Below are 18,683 nucleotides of genomic sequence, written 5' to 3' on the forward strand. Positions count from 1 at the left end.
CATCCACAGTAGTTTCCAAACTTTCCCCCAAATATTTTTTCCTCATTATAGTGGTTTATGATTGTTCTTCCAGTATCTTATTTTTTAGAACTTCTGAACACTTCTGTCTTTCCTTTGGTCTGAGGATTTCTGCCAATAGGATTGTCCCTAGCTCTTTTCTAAGCTTGTTGAAATTGGCTCAGCTAGTATGCATGTACAACTATATGTTAGTTTCTGTTTCTATAATATCTTGAATTTCAAGATTATATGATGACATCTTCCCAAGACATCCAATTTCTTTTTCCTTTTCAACCAGCTGATCCTCTTAGGTTTTTTTTTTTAAATCTTCTGGAAAATGAAACAGCATTTTTGGGATCTTGCAGCAGAGATGGTATTCAGCAAGTTCTGACCAGTTCTGGAGAACCAGTAGTGGAAATTTTGAGTAGTTCAGAGAACCAGCAAATACCACCTCTGACTGGAGATTTTACAGTATCCTTCCCCTGCCATGCGTACAGTACTGGTAGTAAAAAAAAATTGAATCCCACTACTGTCTTGCAGTCTTAGCTGAGTTGGTCTACTAATAGATATCCAGATAGTCTCCCAATATGACAATATGTCTCCTCCCTGAAAATAATGTGATCTGGACCAGGGGAGTATTATCCAGAAGTTCTGACAGTCTTGGCAGGATATAGTGTACCTCACATTTCTATCTTTTTTTTCTTCATTTTTTCAGTTCTTGCCCAAATGCTCCTGACAAATTTAGAGTCTCATGCTTACATCTTAGTATATCCATGCATTTCCTTCAAATATAATGCTAATCTTCCTTCACATCTGACCTGTTCCATTTGACCAGTTTGTGCCCCTCAGTCCTTGCCTCCTTCTCATGAATTTTGTCATAGCAGGTTCCAGCAATGCCTGCTAAATGATATTTATCTTCCTGCCTTTCTTTCTCTTAGTTCTTGTTTTGTTGTTCCTGTAGTCTGTGTATTTGTGTAGACACCTCACAAATCACTTCCGTACTATACAAATATTGCTCTTTCTTCCAAGCATATATGCTTATGAGACTCATAAACCAGTGTAAATAGGAAAGGAAGGATAATAATGTTATTGCTCTAAATTTTAAAAAATAGTTGTGAATGAATTCTGTCACATATTGTTCACAGGTGAAAAAATGTAAAAATTTCATACATTGTCTTGGTCCTTTAGAAATAACATCTGCTAATAGAAAGAGGTTTGTTGTTTTGTCCCTTCATCCTCTACAAAAGTTGAAATTATAGTAGATAATTTCAGAGACCACCTGTTTGCTGCAAAAATCCAGAGGATCTTTTGATGGCGACAAAAACCCTTTTGCTGCCATTTCATAGTTGGTTTTCCCGATACTGAGAAATGCAATTTTATATGAATATTTTAGCATAATTGACAAATACTCTTGGACTTTCAAATTTCAATTTTGTAAAGCCAGATAAAATCACATAAAATTTGGATTTGTCAATCTTGCAAACACATATGTGTACACACACACACACACACACACACACACACACACACACACGTACACACTCTTTACCTTTGAGGATATGCAAGCTTTACATAAAATAGTAACCAGCAGGGGGCAGTCAGGCACAAGGTTGATTATTTTCAGGCTTAAAATCAGCTTTTCTTTGTTTGGAATCAGAAAATTTCATCTATTAAGAAAATTTTTTGAAGAGGTGGCAATTTGGGGCCTAGTATCTTTTGAGCAAACACTTGCAGTTAAACTAGTGGTAAGCTAGAGAAAACATAGAACTGTTTGTGGAAGTATGGCGGGTTGAGCAGAAAATCAGATGTACTTCTGAGGGGCCCAGAGAAGGAGAGAGGGTGGGTAGAAAATGGATATGGCTGCGCAGTCATTCACATTCTGAAATGAAGGAGCCAGCAGCAGCCTCTTGTCATGTCTGACACTGGGCTTTCCTGTTTTCTTGAGCCTCCTCCTGCCCTCTCCTTTTGTTACCCTGCTTGTTAATTAGTGCTGGCTCCGTGGAGATATTTACCTTTTCTCTATGGATTCCTGTGGTTTTCAAAGAATTCAGGTACTTACTGTGAGCCAAGGAATTCAGATTACCTCATAGGCTGTATTGTGGCCAGAGTCTGTTACAGCAGTTCAGTCCTTCTCACAGTAACCCCTGCCTGGCAGGCCCTTGATATTTTAGGAACAAAGATAACTTAGGAACTGGGAAAATAGCAACAGGTTCCATGATCAATGTCTTTTTTTTTAAATAGCAAATGTGTCTGTTTTGAGTCACAATGCTTTGTACTTCTATCTAATGCAGATTAATTACATTAGGATTAAACTGGCTGCAGCTGTTGGTCTCCTTGATCAGAGTGTCAGGTTTACTGTGAAAATGAAGGAACACCCTTGATGGATGGGTTAAAAAGAGAAAGAAAGGAAGCTAGAATGATAGTTGGAATTTGGAAGAGGAATCAAGACAGTAAACACCATTGTGAGATGAGGCAGATCTGACTGTGATTAAGTATAGAGGATTGGATGGGGTGGGGCAGAATTCAGACCTGGAAAAAGGGGAAGCATAAACGTCTTTGAATTGGAAACTACCAGATCCTGGAAAGAGTTTGTTTTACAGTAGTATGTTACTATTTTGAGCCATTCAGTTATCAGAATAATATTCTGGTGCCCTGATAAACTTTACATTCTGTCACTCATTTGTAATCTGTGCATCCACATTGTATTTAATTGCTAAAAGTGATTTTGAAACATTTCCTGCATTGAGATAAGAACGTGACACAAGAGAGTGACTCAACAGTATCCCTGCCTGTGGTTGAACAGAACAAAATAATGCGGTAATGCTCTGCTCCTCAGTGTTCTCTCTTGATTGTGGAATGTATATTTCTCACTTCAATAAGGCTAGAAACAAAGCATTCTGGCTTGGTAGAGAAGAGACAGCAAGAAAGAGGATAGCTATTGCAAGCATGTTTTCAGGTTCCACTTAACTGTATATATATTTAACTGAATATAGTGCTTTTCTTGTTTAATGCTAAGAGGGTGATTGTAATATAATGTAGTAAATGTTTATGCTGTTAAATACTCTGAGAATGAGAACTTACAGATGGCCTTATTGTATCAATAATAGAAAGCGGTCACTATCTTTGTTTCAAGGAATCCCTTTTTGAATTTTGATTTCTGTTGCTTAGGATTACTCAGTCTGATGAAGGTTCATGTCTAATGGTAACAACCATCCTATTGTAGTAGTAGTGTTTGTCCCACTTGGTTACAGGTTCTGCTTGCATTACCTTCTCTGTAGTGCTGCCGGTGAAGCTGCTGATGTGTGATGCGGGTTTTTGTTTTTCAGCTGACTTGTTGCAGAGTGATGCTGATCTGAACTAAGAAGAAGTGACCAAGCTGACTTCCATGTCAAAGGGAGGTTTAGAACCTGAGTCTCCCAACGCCTACTTTAGTACTTTAAACACTGTACTACACCGATGAGAGATATCCTATAGTCAGATTAAATCCCTGCAAGGTGGAGCTGCTGTTTGTTGGTGATTGGTCTGGCTTTATTTTAGTTCCAATTTTGACCCTGTCATGCTTGACCTGAAAATTTGTAGTGGTGAGGATCCTCATGCATTTGTATCTCCTGCTGGAAGCTATGGCCAGGAAAGACCTCTGCTTTGGCTGGTTCACCAATTGTAGGCTTTTTTGGACCAGAATGCCCTGACAAATATGTGAATTATGATCTTGTTACTTCATGTGTAGATTACTTCAGCATGGTCTACAACAGGGACTACCTTTGAAGCTAACTCAGGAACATCAGCTGAAAAAATTGGTCAGTTTTATTTTGATTAAAGATTGTTATGTCCATTTTTGTCTTGTAGGTTTGCAACTGTGAGATATGACCAGGGATCAAAGAATATTAAAAACCAATTCATGCATCTTACAAATTATAGTGTCAACAAGAAGAGTGGTGACTATGTCAGGTACTTAGATTTCTTGAGCTTGAATTGGAAATAAATGTCTGTTTCTATATTTATTTAATTCTTTTGTATTATGTTAAAACAAAAGTGTTTTAAAGCAATTATTAAGTACAATCAAACAATACATGAAAATATGAATTAACCAAGCAGAATTTGGAGGTAGCATTCTATCATGGTTGGTCAGGATAAAAGGTGTTTCTTATGTTTTAGTTGTGATGATCCTGAAGTAGAGGACTATGGAAATAAATGGAGTATGAGTGCAATGCTGAGATACCTGAAACAAGAAGGAAAAGATACCACTGGTAAGCAGATATCTATTACTGTTCCCTTGAATCATCTTTAGAACACCTTTTCATTTTTATTTTTTGTCCTTTTGAGTCAGTGTTGATCCTTGGCACCTAGTCTCTACAGTTTTCTTAGTAACATTTTCAGAAGTATGTTGTTCTTTCTATTTATATTAAAAATATAAATTTGCCATTGCTTGCATCCTAAGGCTGAGAGTGACTTGCTCAAAGTCACCCAGTTGGCTTTTGTACCTAAGGAGACTAGAATTTATAATCTCCTGGTTTCTACCCTGGTACCTTAACTATTGTACCAAACTGGCTATTCTTCATAAATATTATGATAGTATATTTAATTATCTAATATGCTGAAACTGTTCCTTTTCTCTACTTTGACTACTGTACTCCTTCTGGACGATAAACTCTTATCTTATTTTTCTCTGAATATGTTTTTTTGATATGTTCTTATTTTTCTTTGCTGTGTGTTTCTCTTTGGAAGTGTAATTGTCTTCTGTAATAACACTTTCCTTTGAACAGTGACTTATTTAGTGAATGCCTTTCATTCAAGAATTTTATATTCTGTAGGAGATCTTATGTTCTTCACATTTGATTGGCCTACTGATAGCATGATTAATTGACAATTGAAATTTCAACCTGTCTTTGAAATAATTAGTTTGCAGCATTTAGTGTTATCAGTGGTGATAGAAGACTTATCTGGTAAAATATGTCCTTGTTCATTATCTTTTTAAAAAAAATTCTTTATCAATATGACTTTCATTGGCACATCTAAGTATGGAATTAACTCTATGTCTACTTGAGACCAGTTTATTAAGATGAAACTTTTTAAACATGCTTGTGAACTCATATGAAATGGAAATGTATGAAAGAGAACATTGAAGATTCAGTTTCTTTGATATCTATATGGGCAAGAATATCATAAGACTGAAGGATGGGTATTTGATCTTAAACCAAAGATAACCCTTGGAGGATCTTCAGTATATCCATTAGAGTTTCTGAATGTAGATAATTCAGGAATAGCAAGAAATACTTTTCATATGGGAACTATAAGTTTGCTTCTGATTATGACATCAATTTTTATAAGCATGTTTTCAAAGATATTCTGATTCTTACTGAAAAGTGGAAGTCTCCTATATTTCCCCCTTTGACAATTTTCTCCAACTGATAGAGCACAAAATCCCAAATAGACCGAAGCACTCAATTTTTCCTTCCTCTATAGTGTGCTACAAAGACTGTCATAGAAAATTTTCTCCTGGCAGTCTTCTGGATCACACTTTACTTTAACAGCTTACAGTATGCAGGATCTCTAATTGATGGACATGGTGTAGCAAAAAATAAAGCAAAATCTATTTGACAGTTAGAAAAAGTTAGGACTTTGTGGAACATTTTTCATGAAGAGACTTTTGGAATAAACTAGAAGGTGAACATGTTATCATGCCTTCTTTAAACATTTGATAAAACCAACATTTTGTTTCTATAAATCATTTCAGAATCTTTTAAATAAAAATTATTTAAGATGTACAAAATATTTCAAATCAATAAAAAGAGTTCCAAATTTGTTTAGTTGTTTTGATTTTGATACCACCTGATTCAAACCAATTTTAGTCAGCTTACAGTACAAAAACTGAACTACAAATGGAATAAGGTAAATAAGTACAATAAAAGCTGTAAACAAGATGGAAAAGTCAGACAAATGTCACCAAAACACATGCTATATATGCCAAACTCATCTAATAAAAGGATTAAATGTTGTGTGGTTATAAAGATCAGGGGACATCATTTTGCATCGGAAGCTACATTTTGTTTTCCCTATTAAAATATTAACATTATTGCTTGTGTTTTCTGTCCCATTTTTATCTTAGCTTTGATGGCCAGCGTGGAGGAACTGATAATTAAGACAGTAATTTCAGCTGAATTGGCTATTGCAGCAGCCTGTAAAGCCTTCATCCCACACCGTGGTGTTTGCTTTGGTAAATCATCTTTATTTTTACATTTTCTGTTGTTTGTCACGTTCAGGGAATGTATTGGTACACAATATAATACAATCAATTTGTATCACCGAGGGGATATCATTCCACAGAATTGGCACCACCTCAGTGAAAACTCATCTCTGCATTGCCACCATTCTGGAACTTGCAGAGCAGAGATACACTTCAGAGTCAACAACCCTTCCCTAGGTCTGCTAAATGGAATTGATAATGGGGTTTTTTTGGATTGTCTCTTTACAATAGTGTATCAACATTGGACAGCTTTGATCATTATTGTTATGATAATTATCATTCATATAGTCTGTGGTGAAAATGATGATCCTGATGCTTTTTTCCTATCCCAAGAACTTCAGGGAATGCACATCACCCTTCTTACCATTCCAGCTCCAATACTGAGAAGATGCTTCAAATTTGTTTCCTCATAGAGCCAGAACAAATCATTGCCTTTCCTCTCTGATTCTGAACCTGTGAGAATTGTACATAGGTAGTCCTCGACATATGACCACAACTGAGCTCAAAATTTTGGTTGTTAAGTGAAACATTTGTTAAATGAGTTTTGCCCTATGACCTTTCTTGCTACAGTTGTTAAGTGAATCACTGCAGGTGATAAGTTAGTAAGTGAATCTGGCTTCCCCATTGACTTTGTTTGTCAGAAGGTTGCAAAAGGGGATCACATGCCCTCGGGATACAGAAAAGTCATAAGTATTGTTGAGGTAATTCCCCTTTAGGAGAATGAGCGCATACAGGGAGACATATAGAGAGTAGTGTTTGAATAATACACACATAGTACACAGATACACTGTACAGTAAACGTAGGTTTTTACTTCCAGAAAGTTTAAGCAAAGTTCAAGATAAGCAGTCCAAAATCATTCACAGGTGAATCAGTCAGTTTTTTCAATCCAGGGATAATTCAATAACAAAGTCCAGTGTCAAAAACAGTTCAGTAACAAACCTACATCAAATCCAGTAATATCAGTCAATTAGAAGAAATGGAGTAACGGCAATACTTTCAACAGAAGGAAACAGAGATTCACTCTCTTCTGAGACTAAGGCTAAGACAATCCACGTTTCTGGCTCCATCTTATGGCTGTTTGAAAAACCACACCCAATTACAGTTTTTGCAATCTCTTAAAGACATAGTACTAAAATGTCTATCCTGGTTTATATATTTCTAACCCAAATACCTTTTAGGTGACTTATATGCCTAACAAGTATGAACCAATTGCCCAGCACCTGAATTTTTATCACATGATCATGGGGATGCTTCAAAGGCCATAACTTTGAAAATGGTCATAAGTCACTTTTTTCGGTGCCAGTGTAACTTTGAATGGTTACTAAATGAATTGTTGTAAATTGAGGACTAGCTGTACCTGCTAGGATACTGCATTTGGGAATACTCATCCAGTAGGACTTGCCTTCTTTTGATATATTTGTTAGGTGTGTGTGGTGGGGTGAGTAGATTGGGAGATGTTTCTCTGCTAGTGGGCATTTTGAGCTAAAAGAAGCCTTTATATAACCTGTCCAGAGCTGGTACTGGAAGCAAGATGGCTTCTTGGAAACTATGGAATCTTTAGATGCCCCTGAAGTTGAAACTGAATGGTGGAAAGGAGGCTGCCTTTGTCCATATAATTTATTTCAGAAATGTAGTAAGAGATTGGGACAAGACCTGATAGTACGATATGCCTGCAAACAGGCACTTGGTCAAGTTCAGCTATACTGTACAAATGTAAAGCATAAAACCAGAATATCTGGCTGGATTTTATTAAGGATAAATTTAGTGTTCTGTCTCTCTTACTGTACTAAATAACCATACATTCCTAGAAGATGGAAAGCAGGCTAACTCTTCTTTTGTTTATAATCAAGCACACTGTTTTTGATAGAAAAAGCTGTTTTCAGCTTTGGCTACTGTCCACGAATTATTTAATCATTTGGAAAATTGAATCAACTAGTAACTATTGCAGCTTCTGTAGCATTGTATCTTGTATATTATGCATTTCATAAAGGAGCATTTGTTTGTATTCTGAAGTTAGAGTTTTTGTTGCAGTGAATAATTTGGAACGGAAGTGTTTTGAAAGATAACGTGTCAATGTTTAGATGCTTCTTCATAAGGTTACCCATTCCGATAGTTTAAGTTCCATCTATCAATATTTTCTTCTGTATAAAATTTGTTTTAAAAAAAGGAAACTGAACTATTCACAATATTCAAAATAGAATACAATTTTTGTGTAATAAAGATGTGAGACAGATTGTGACATTGTGTCCCTTCTTAATTTTCATGCTCACAGGAGCAAACAATTTAATCAGGTTTAAAAATGTAAATCCTGGCCTCATTTATGTAATCTTTCCATATGTTTGGTTGTTTAGCTGGTTTGGAAACATTTCTTTAATATACTTCATAGTGTATGAAACATTTTACATTTTGACCCAGGATATATTGTTTCTAACACCACATGCAAAAGAACCTTTGGAGTATTAGTCCCTAAGACTAAGGAGTTTGCCTGAATCTTAACAGGAATATAAAAGTTCATGGTATGGAATAAAATACGTGTAGTCCTCTCTGTTAAACTTCATGAAGCATCTGGACCTTGTTACTGTCTGGCTGTATTTAACCACTTATGTAGTTGAGAAGCTATGAATGGAAATATTCCCTAAATTTGTAATTCATAAATGTTCTGAAATACTAGTCCTTGTAATGGAAAAAGGACTAAATGAACTTTAGTTACAGCTCATGAGAGGAAAGGTCTGAGGTTTTTAAAAGGATTTTAGAATTGTAATTATTATTTTTAAATAATAGTTGTCAATATTCTTAAAACTACTAGTGATTATTAAAAAAAACTTTAAAGACAAGTCAAACAAAACTATATAAAATCTAAATAGAACTAACAAACCATTGCAAAAGGAGAAAGAAAAAAACATGGATTTTTTTCTTATTTTCTAAGTAGAATGTAATAGTTGTGTCTTTGTATAAATTAATACAACTCCATTTTCTAAACAAGAAAGTGAACCTTGAGAACATAGAAGTATATTGTCTAATCCAGACATGGGGCTACTTCTGGCCCTTTCACTGTCCCTGTCCAGGGTACTCTTGATAAATAGACATGTTCCAAACTTTAGGAATATAACTGAACATCAGTGTAATAGTTTTAAATGTTTACTTCCTCCACTGCCTGTTAAGATACCTACAGTACAAATAATCTAATGTTTTCAATGGCCTGATGCCCTTTCATAAAACCAGTTTGTGCAGGATGATTGATGGTAATACCTTTTGCAATAATGCCAAAATTTTAGTCAGAATCTTAGCTGTACTTAACAAAAGATTATTGGATGGTAACTTGCACAGTTTATGAGGTTTTGTTCTCAGAATAACAATTTAAATAAGCCTCATTTGGTGAGGGCAGGGTCCTTTTTTTCAAATACACACATAACTATATAGGAGGAGGTAGGCTCTTACAATTCCATTAAATGGGCATATAAAATATTTCTTGATAATCCTCAGATTTTTGATCGACCATAAAAAGGGGGTTGATATGGGGTTTCCCCCCAGACAAATAATTGGTTGACAAATGAAATTGGTTGACTAGGGATATGTTCAGAGCATTTATATGATGTAGTCTTTATTTCTATTAATATGTGTGTGCCTGTGTGTATGCTCATATTGGTGAGGGTTGGGGTTTTTTAAGCTTGTATTTTTCTTGATTGTACCACATAGTGGCGATAGAGCTTACATTCAGCAGAACTTTGATATAAGAGATACATGTTGACAAAGAATTAAGACCTCTCTGGCAAGCAAGATGGGAATGACTCCAAGAAACAATGGTTAGTACCAGTGAGTGCCTTCACTTGCTTTCTAGTACCTGCCCTAAAGATTTTCCTTTGGCAGTCACCTACTATTTCCTTCAGCTCTATATACAAGTACAGGATGGAAGTGGCAAAATTAGAAAATGCAGACTAAAAACTTTTTATGACTTTGGTCTTATCAAAAATTAATATTAAAGCTGGCCAGGCCTAGTAGAATAATTGGCATCTCAAGATATTTTATAATTGAGGACCTTGATAGCACTACATTAATAATGCTGTAATATCAGTTATATTAAATATACCTACTAGGGATAGTAGACTGGGTAGAAACATATCTGTGAGGAAATAGGGTTTAGTATGAGAAGGACTAGAGACTGGGTCAGGGCTATTAAAGGTATTTGTTTGGCTGTTGGATCCTATTATCAATTTGTTAATTACATCTCTAGAGTAGAAAGCTGCATGTCTCTTGCAATAGATGATGCGATTTTTAATTAGAACGTGAGCTTTTGTTTTCCAATGCAAAAAAATTGTGTATGAGAAAAATTAGCTAGGAGCTCAGGATTGAAAGGGAGATAAATTAAGCAACAGAAGCTTGTTCAGAATCTTAAAGAGAACAGTGGAATAAATCTCATGGTTTGAGAAAACAGGAATGAGAAACCTTTGTGAGGTCACATGAATTCTCAGAACCAGAATAGCAATAACACTTATATACCACTTCATAGTGCTTTAGAGCCTACTCTAAGGAGTTTACGGAGTCAGCATATTGCCCCCAACAATCTGGATCCTCATTTTACCAACCTTGGAAGGTGGAAAGCTGAGTGAACCAGGAATGAACTCCTGGCAGTGGTAATGCAGAGTTAGTCTGCAATACTGCATTCTAACCACTGTATTATTAGCAGCATTTAGAAGACCACCAGAGTCCTAGCACATTGGGAAGCCAATGATTAGTCTGGTTGATAAACCAGCTTATTTATACTATATAGAACATGGAGACCATTAGCCTAACTGGCTTGCTTGCACTGACATAACTGATTATCTAGAATGTTTCAAATGTTTTGGTTCAGTGGCATATCTCTGTATATGTGAACAGCTGAATAGCTTGCTAAACATTAGCTTCTATAACTGCTACTAGTATATGAATTTTTTATATAATTTGCACGAGCTTTATAGAGTTGATGTATATTTTCCAAAGAAATGCTATACATATGATAATCTTTTTCAGTTTGAATGATTGTGGCTATGATCATGAGAGGAGAAGTCTTGCACAATTAGAGACCAGATTAGAAAAGAATGACATACCATAACATCTACTTAAAACCATATAATCTAAAAATTAAAGTCTGCAATCTCACACTTTTTCATTTTTTAAGTTAGAGCTATCTATATGGTCACCCACTTACCAATGAGACTCTGGGTGGCCAATAAAATATACGTGCAAAATATACATGTTAAAATACAATATGAATACACGTATATTTAGAAAAAATAAAAAAACACATTTTCCAGCCAAATAACTAAATAAAAGAGCCAAAGTGGCTCTTGAACATGCTATTCACCAATATATGATGCAGCAGTTTTTTACATTGCTTCATTTTGTTTGTGCTTGTCATTAGGAGGAGTGGAAATTTATAAGCATGAACTGATTCTTTATCTTCTGACCTCTGGTGATCTTTTAGAATGTCTCTGTTGGCTTCTGAGGATTACCTCAGGGATTGCCCGTGTGCTTTTAATTCTCTTTTCATAGAACTCTATGAACTTGTTGGTTTTAAAAATACGTGCCGAAATCCTCTTGTTGTTGATGACTATACCCCACGTCAAATTCCACACTTCTATGGTATGAAACTGGAATATACAGAACCATGATAGTGGGATTTCTGGTTGCCTTTTGGTATTTAGCTTTTCAAAGGTTTTAAAAAATATTTTTAATTTTTTGCATGACAAGGAGAACTATAAATGTTTCCAGATTTGTTTTCCAAAGGATCTTTAAGATTTTGTTTAAAACTTTATGATATACATGCAAAATATTTATTCAGTCACAGGTATTCTAAAGTATTCTTTAGTTCTTCTCTGTTACTGTCTTTTATTGTTTGCACACACTCAGCTGCTTCTTTCTCTTTGGTCTACTGATAATCATGCAATCCTTCCTGAGCTGATAAAAATGCACTTTGTTTGTGCTACTTTTACTTATAACTTGCATAAACATGTTTTTAGACTGTGGGAGGAATCCACTACCTTGATCAAAGTCCTGTCAGCAGAAACTGAACACTAAGACCAGTTGTATTCGACTAGTAGTTTCTATATATAGGAGTAAAATGTTATGATGTTTATGAGCAGTGTAGCATTTATTTAGTCTTACTTCTCAATGACTTGGAATCCAAACTAATTGTTACTCCTTTACTATGGAAGTCCATAGCAAATTCTCACATTTTGAGAGAAAGAAAAAGCAACGCATAATCTACATTATGATAATCACTATTGGTATTTATGCCAATTTATTTTAATACTGCATTTTTCAGTTTTCACTGGACAGTTTCCCCCATTTTCCAGTTTGAGATTGGGAGTTAGAATTACATTGTAGACTTAGGTGGTCCAGTGCTAAAATCTCTAGAGACTGTAGGCATTATGTATGCTTCCTGATCAAGCAGTAATCTGGCAGATAGTCTGGAAAATGCCATTGCTTGGTGTTCTGATGTAAAGCCTGAATAGCATCTGCACTGAATGGAAAGGGGCCCACTTTTGAGAAAAATAGACAAAACTGGTTACTTTCTTTTCTGTGACAAGCAGAGGAAGTCAAGATAAACCAGCTTCACATAGGATAAATCCATTTAGTATTTGTAATAAATACTGTCTGGCATATGAAAACATGATTTTATATATAGTACATATATAAAATACTGGAAAAATGTAGCTAGCTTATCACCATTAATACAAATTCAGGGAGTTACAGAGTCATCCATGAGTTAAATGAGGGAAAGTGGGAGCTTTCAGCACTCCATGCAGACCATTACATAGGTGATTCAAAGGAGGGGCAGAAAGAAGGAGACTGATATATTCCGGTTCAAGCTATTAAAGGTTTCATTGTTTTGACTTTGGGAGTCTGCTTCTGGGTGGGCATAGAAATCCCCCTCCCTGTTATAACACATACCAAAGCTTTGAAGCGGTACAAAACCCTTCCCAGGGGATAACAGGGAAGGTGAGAAGGATCAGAATACATTTTTCAAGTTATTTTTTATGACTACACTTACACTTCTCTGCATTCATTGAAGGAAACATCTGGAATGGGATTAATTATATTAGAGTGCTATATTGCAAGGCCAAGCTTTAATAAAAGTGATGAGGTGTTTGAGTAGGCTAGATAATTTTCTAGGGTAAGTAAGGCCATAAATATGAAGCATTTTGTAGTACTGACTCTGATTAGTTTTTTAATCTCATTGTCATTATTTGTTAACCAAATTGAAAGAGCACATGACAGGTTAACTTGAGAACTGTGCTACTACCATAATACGTTGTTCATTCTGTGGAATGAATGGTCTTGTGGCTTGTTAGCTTTTTAACAAATGATTTTGGAATAGTAATTAATTCTGCCTGTGTTTCACTGATTGGCTTACAAATTTGTACCATGATCACACCATTGAAGCTCCCTCACTCCCTCTCTCTCTCTCTCTCCCCCTGTTCAGCAGAATGGGATCACTCATTGCATGGCCAACTTACCATGGCCAACTCGCTGTGAGACAACTCACTGAAGGACAATTCAACAAAATACAAAAGTTAAATTAATTTCAATGGAACCATGCCAATAATAACAATAACAACAACAACAGCAGCAACAACAACAACAATAATAATAATAAGCAATCCAGAAATAAAAGAGTTAAAATAATCTTGATGAAAACATGGTCACCAATAATAAAAATAACTGAATGAAACAATTAATACAGCATTGAATTGTCCTGCCATGAGTTGTCCTGTGGTAAATTGGCCGTGCTAAATGTCCTGTGGCACATTGGCCATAGTGAGTTGTCCTAGACCCCTCTCCAGCTATAAGAGTAAATGAAATAATCCAATGTATTGTTTCCCCTTAAAACATTCTCAAAACCACTAGGAAGGTTATTGAAGCAATTAATCATTTTTAGCTCTCATTTGCAGAGAAATTCGAGATTCAGTTTGACTTTTAAATAGTATACCTCATGACAAATCATGTCATTTCTAGTATGTTGCAATAGATTCTACAAAGTTTTGGTATTTGAACTCATGCTGAGAGAATATATGAAAATTAGCATTTATTTGACTAAACTCAGGAAATCAGAGATAAGAAGTATTCTTCTGCAGAAGCCTAATTTTGGCTTTTTCCAAAAAGCCTGGCCTTCAATTATCCTACACATTCCATGCTAAACATTATTCCAAGGAAAAGGAGAGTGAGGTGAGGAGGACTGAAAAAGGAGCACCTGCCTATCAACATCCAAGTAGAAAACTAGACAATCTAATGTCAGTTGTACTCCTTGCCATAATCCCTGAACGTTTGCTGAAATCCAAGATCTTATTCAAGGAGATAATAAGTAATTTGTTTAGCTAAGACCATTATATTAACTTTATTTGGAATTCTATATGTGTGCATTGGTTGCCTTGGCTTGTTTTCTCTCTGTTTTTCTTTCCCCCCAAAACTCTAGAGATTTGGATTCACTTGTTTCTCCATGCACAAGAACTGAATGGTTACACAGCTATCTGCCTGTGGTTTAGGAATAGTATGTTTTGCTATATTCCATAATTCAGGGCTTTGGCAGAAAGCTGTACAGCATCTTCCTTTCTATTTGTCTTACAGCTGGACTAAAGAGAAATATTAGTGAAAGGGCAAAAAAAAGAGGCCTACCTGGGGAGATGAGAATGTGTTAAGAGATTCAACCTCAGTGATGAAGACTGTATTTTGAGTATCTTTTAATGGGAAACCTTTAAGAAGGAATCTGTCAAAGCACTTTAAAACTTTTCCCTCCTGGGTCCTTAACAGGGTACTAGGGACCTCAGTTTTCTTGTGGGTGCCAGTATTCACATCCATACTTTTCTTGGTGCCTGTCAGACACCTTGTATATTTAAATTAATTTTATTCATTTTCACTTTTTAAATTTTCAGTTAAAAATTCAGAAATTAGAATGTAGGAAAGCATCATCGTCAAACATAATTGGTACTTCAAAATGCCTCTGTGCCTGATTTAGGTCTCAGAAATATTTTTAGAATTTAAAATGGCAGGGATCGAAAGCTCCTCTTTCAAATGTATCTATCTTCTCATAAAAAAACAACAAGAAGAAGATGAATTAGAGGAGAGTATCCTGTGAGATTAGAAATGATGTTGGAAATGATATTCTACCAATTTAGCTTCTGATAATTGGATTATTTTCCTCAGTGATTTGTATCAGATCTGTGATTTTATGATGATAAAAGTAATGTACTTTCAAAATTCCAGATGTATCAGCAAAAATTGTGAATTCCCAGTTTATAGTATGGCCCTTTTCTTCTAGAAGATCAGGAATAGAATGTTAAAATGTTTTTGAGAGATAAGGAAATGTGCCATTGAGGACTTGGGGAAGTTTAATTGAAACCCATTTCTTCTATATACTTTTTCTCCATTCTGATTCTCCATTTATAAATAATGTGACTGAAGGATCAAATTGTACCATATTGTTTTTAGTCTTTCTACTTAATATTTCGTGTTAGCACTTAGATTAAGTCTATTTAAAATAATGAAAGGATTATGAGATTATGCTTTCCTTCTCTGAATACTCTCAAATTCAGACTTCAATATTGGTGTACAAATATAATGAAAACTTGATATTTATTTCTTTTACTCTGCTTTTCTATATATGAGATTACTAGAGCCAACCAAAATATCTAACTGTCTTACTATTGGGAAAGAAACTTTCATTAATTATTTCTGAATATAAAAATCTAGGAGGAGGAGCTGCCTTTTACTAACTTCTTAACTTACATTAAACTGAAAAAAAGTCTATAAAGATGAAATAGATATTTGGAAACCTAGGAGAACATCTAAGTAAATCCAATTCTTCATTTTATACAATTTTCTCTGCACAATTTGTACTATGAGCTGCCCAACCTGGCACAGCTTGCTGAGAGATATATCCCAGATTGGAATGGGACAATACGCTGTGGCCAATGTGTTGCGGTCAATTCACCATGGTCAGATCACCAGGGCCAATTCACGGTGGACAGCTCATCACGGCCAACTCCTCATGGGATAACTTGCCACTCACTGTGGGACAACTCGCTGCAGAGCAGTTTAACAATTCAATTTAATTATTTAAAATAAATGTTTTTTTTATTTTTGTCATTCACATTTCATTTTGTCCCTGTTTTTGCATCCCTTCTTTAATGATTCTATTCCACCATTTCTTTGATATTAGTGTAACTCTTGTCCTGTATTGAGTTGTCCCGTTGCGAGTTGGCCGTGTCGAGTTGTCCCGCAGAGAGTTAGCCACAGTGAATGGTCATAGATCCATCCCAGATAACTGACCTTCTTAAAACAATTCGTTTCTCTGATCCTATTACAAAGGAGGGATAGTGGAAAGGTTGACATTATGAAATCTATTACTGATAAGCAATAGAGGAGAGCCCCTATGTCCAGTTTGTAATGAGAATGCGAAACCTTTGCCGTGGCTGTACTACACTGGTAGCGAAATGACTACAGATTGGGATTGGGGGTGAAGGGAGAGAGATTGTAAGGCTAGGAATGATAGTGAATTGCCTCCTAGAACTTTTCTGCTTCATTTTCACTCTTAACACATATATTAGAGACATCTCTTTTGATCCATTTCCTTGTACCCTTTCCAGAAGTATGTGTGACCAGTTGTATCTTAGTTTTTTTTTAAACTATTATTAAAAAAAACAAATAAGTTAAAGATTGAAACAACTGTGTGATGAACTGGCTAAACCTTTCACATCACAGGCTTAATTTTTGTATTTCCTTTTTCCTTGCTTATGGACAATTTGTTTTCTTATTTATTTTTGTATTTATTCTTGCTACTTAATCTTTTCTGAGAATTCTCCCGTTTCACTTGATAATATACATAGAGTTTAGATTTAACTTACATTTTGAAAGGGTGTGCACTGCAAAGTAGTCATTTCTGACATGTGGTGGCTTGGTAATACAGACATAAATTTTGTTTGTGTGGTCTGATTACTTCATTTTTCCCGCTTAGTTGGAATGATGTCTGTTAATCCATGGCAACAGCTGCCAAGATATTGTCTAAGAAGTAAAATCTAATGGCTGTTTTCGTTTGAATAAAGCTTGAGTGACCTGAGTATTCCTGTTGAAAAAATAGACACTTTCAAATATTTATTTTCTTTGGAAAAGAATAAACTTCCATTTTATTATTTTTCCTCTAGAAAATATTTTGATATACAGTACTAGGAGGTTCCTTAATTGTATTTAGTGAAGTTTCTAGTATAATTTGTTTAATATGTATAGTGAGAAAATTGGGTCTTATATCTGTCATGGAAACAGGACAAATGTACTGCACGTTCATGTACAACAAAAGCACTTTTAAAACACAAAAACTCTATTTGAGTAAAGTAACAAGACTTTTTAGAGCAAATGTATATATACACTTATGTGCAGAAACATCGCCTAAATGTAAACCAGTGCCTGTATCAACATAAGTAAAGTTTTAAAAACATTATTAATGATCCACAAAGAGGGGATCCACAAAGAGGTAAGAATCAATTAAAAAAAATACTTATCAGGGTGTTGACTTCAAACCATGAGACAAATTAGAAATTCAATTAGAGTTGAAGTAATAACAGTTGCAACTCTTGAAAGTCAGCAAACCTTGTCATATTGTTCATAGGGTAAAATGCTCATATAAATCCATGTTTTAGCCTTGTTTAGAAATGCTGTTATGCTATCATTTGATACATTTTATGCTTTGTTTCAGAGCTTTATGGTTTTGATGTTCTCATTGATTCTACTCTGAAGCCTTGGCTGCTAGAGGTGAATCTGTCCCCTTCCCTGGCCTGGTAAGGGAACTGCTGCAGAAGATAGGATGAAATGATTATTCCCTAAGTAATTTTCTTCTGAAATTGCTTCCTTTGTGGGCAGTAAATATTCTTGATGTTTTTTAAGCGGATCTCTATTTGAATGAAGAGCAGTACCAATTTGCAAACTGACTATACTGTTGATTTTTTTTAATTTCTCAAGTTGAGGGATATAATTTATGGATGTAATTTAGCCTGTAATACCCACTCCCTTGCTTTATGCATCAGACATAGAAGGGAGTTTATGTTTGCAAGGAGGAATGTCTTTAAATTTTGTTTTTGGTCTCTGAACTACAGGTTATAAGGAGATACTATCATACCTTTTAGAGATGTACAAAATTTTCTGAATTTAAAATGTCCAGGATTGAGGTTGAAATGGTTGTTCTGACCTTATCAGAAACATTCTTGGGTTGGGGCTTCCGGTTTGAGCTTCTTCAGCAACAGACCGAAACCTCGTCTCTGCGAGGCTTCGATCTGTGCTCGCCTCTGGAGCACCCCGAGCCAGCTGGCTTCAGGGCTAAGCCACCCCATAGAAGTGGTGAAGAGGGGGGAGACTGCCTGCAGGGTTGAGGAGAGCCGCATCTCTTCCCCAGCTGTCCATTACTCCCTTTCCCAA

General features: G+C 35.5%; 1 protein-coding gene across 31 annotated transcripts in view; it reads left to right on the top strand.

Moving 5' to 3' along the window:
- TTLL5 (tubulin tyrosine ligase like 5) overlaps nt 1-18,683 on the top strand; it is a 144,240-nt gene that overhangs the window by 15,738 nt on the left and 109,819 nt on the right. For all 31 annotated transcript variants that reach the window (XM_026712010.2, XM_087921977.1, XM_087921978.1 and 28 more), the window contains 4 exons: nt 3,844-3,945; nt 4,153-4,244; nt 6,104-6,211; nt 17,968-18,049. In XM_026712010.2, coding sequence (XP_026567795.1) covers nt 3,844-3,945; nt 4,153-4,244; nt 6,104-6,211; nt 17,968-18,049 — 384 coding nt within the window. The remainder of the gene's footprint in view (nt 1-3,843; nt 3,946-4,152; nt 4,245-6,103; nt 6,212-17,967; nt 18,050-18,683) is intronic.

The sequence above is a fragment of the Pseudonaja textilis genome, chromosome 1 (genome assembly GCF_049901715.1).
Source record: "Pseudonaja textilis isolate UNSWEBS1 chromosome 1, rPseTex1.2, whole genome shotgun sequence".
Classification (NCBI taxonomy): Eukaryota; Metazoa; Chordata; class Lepidosauria; order Squamata; family Elapidae; genus Pseudonaja; species Pseudonaja textilis.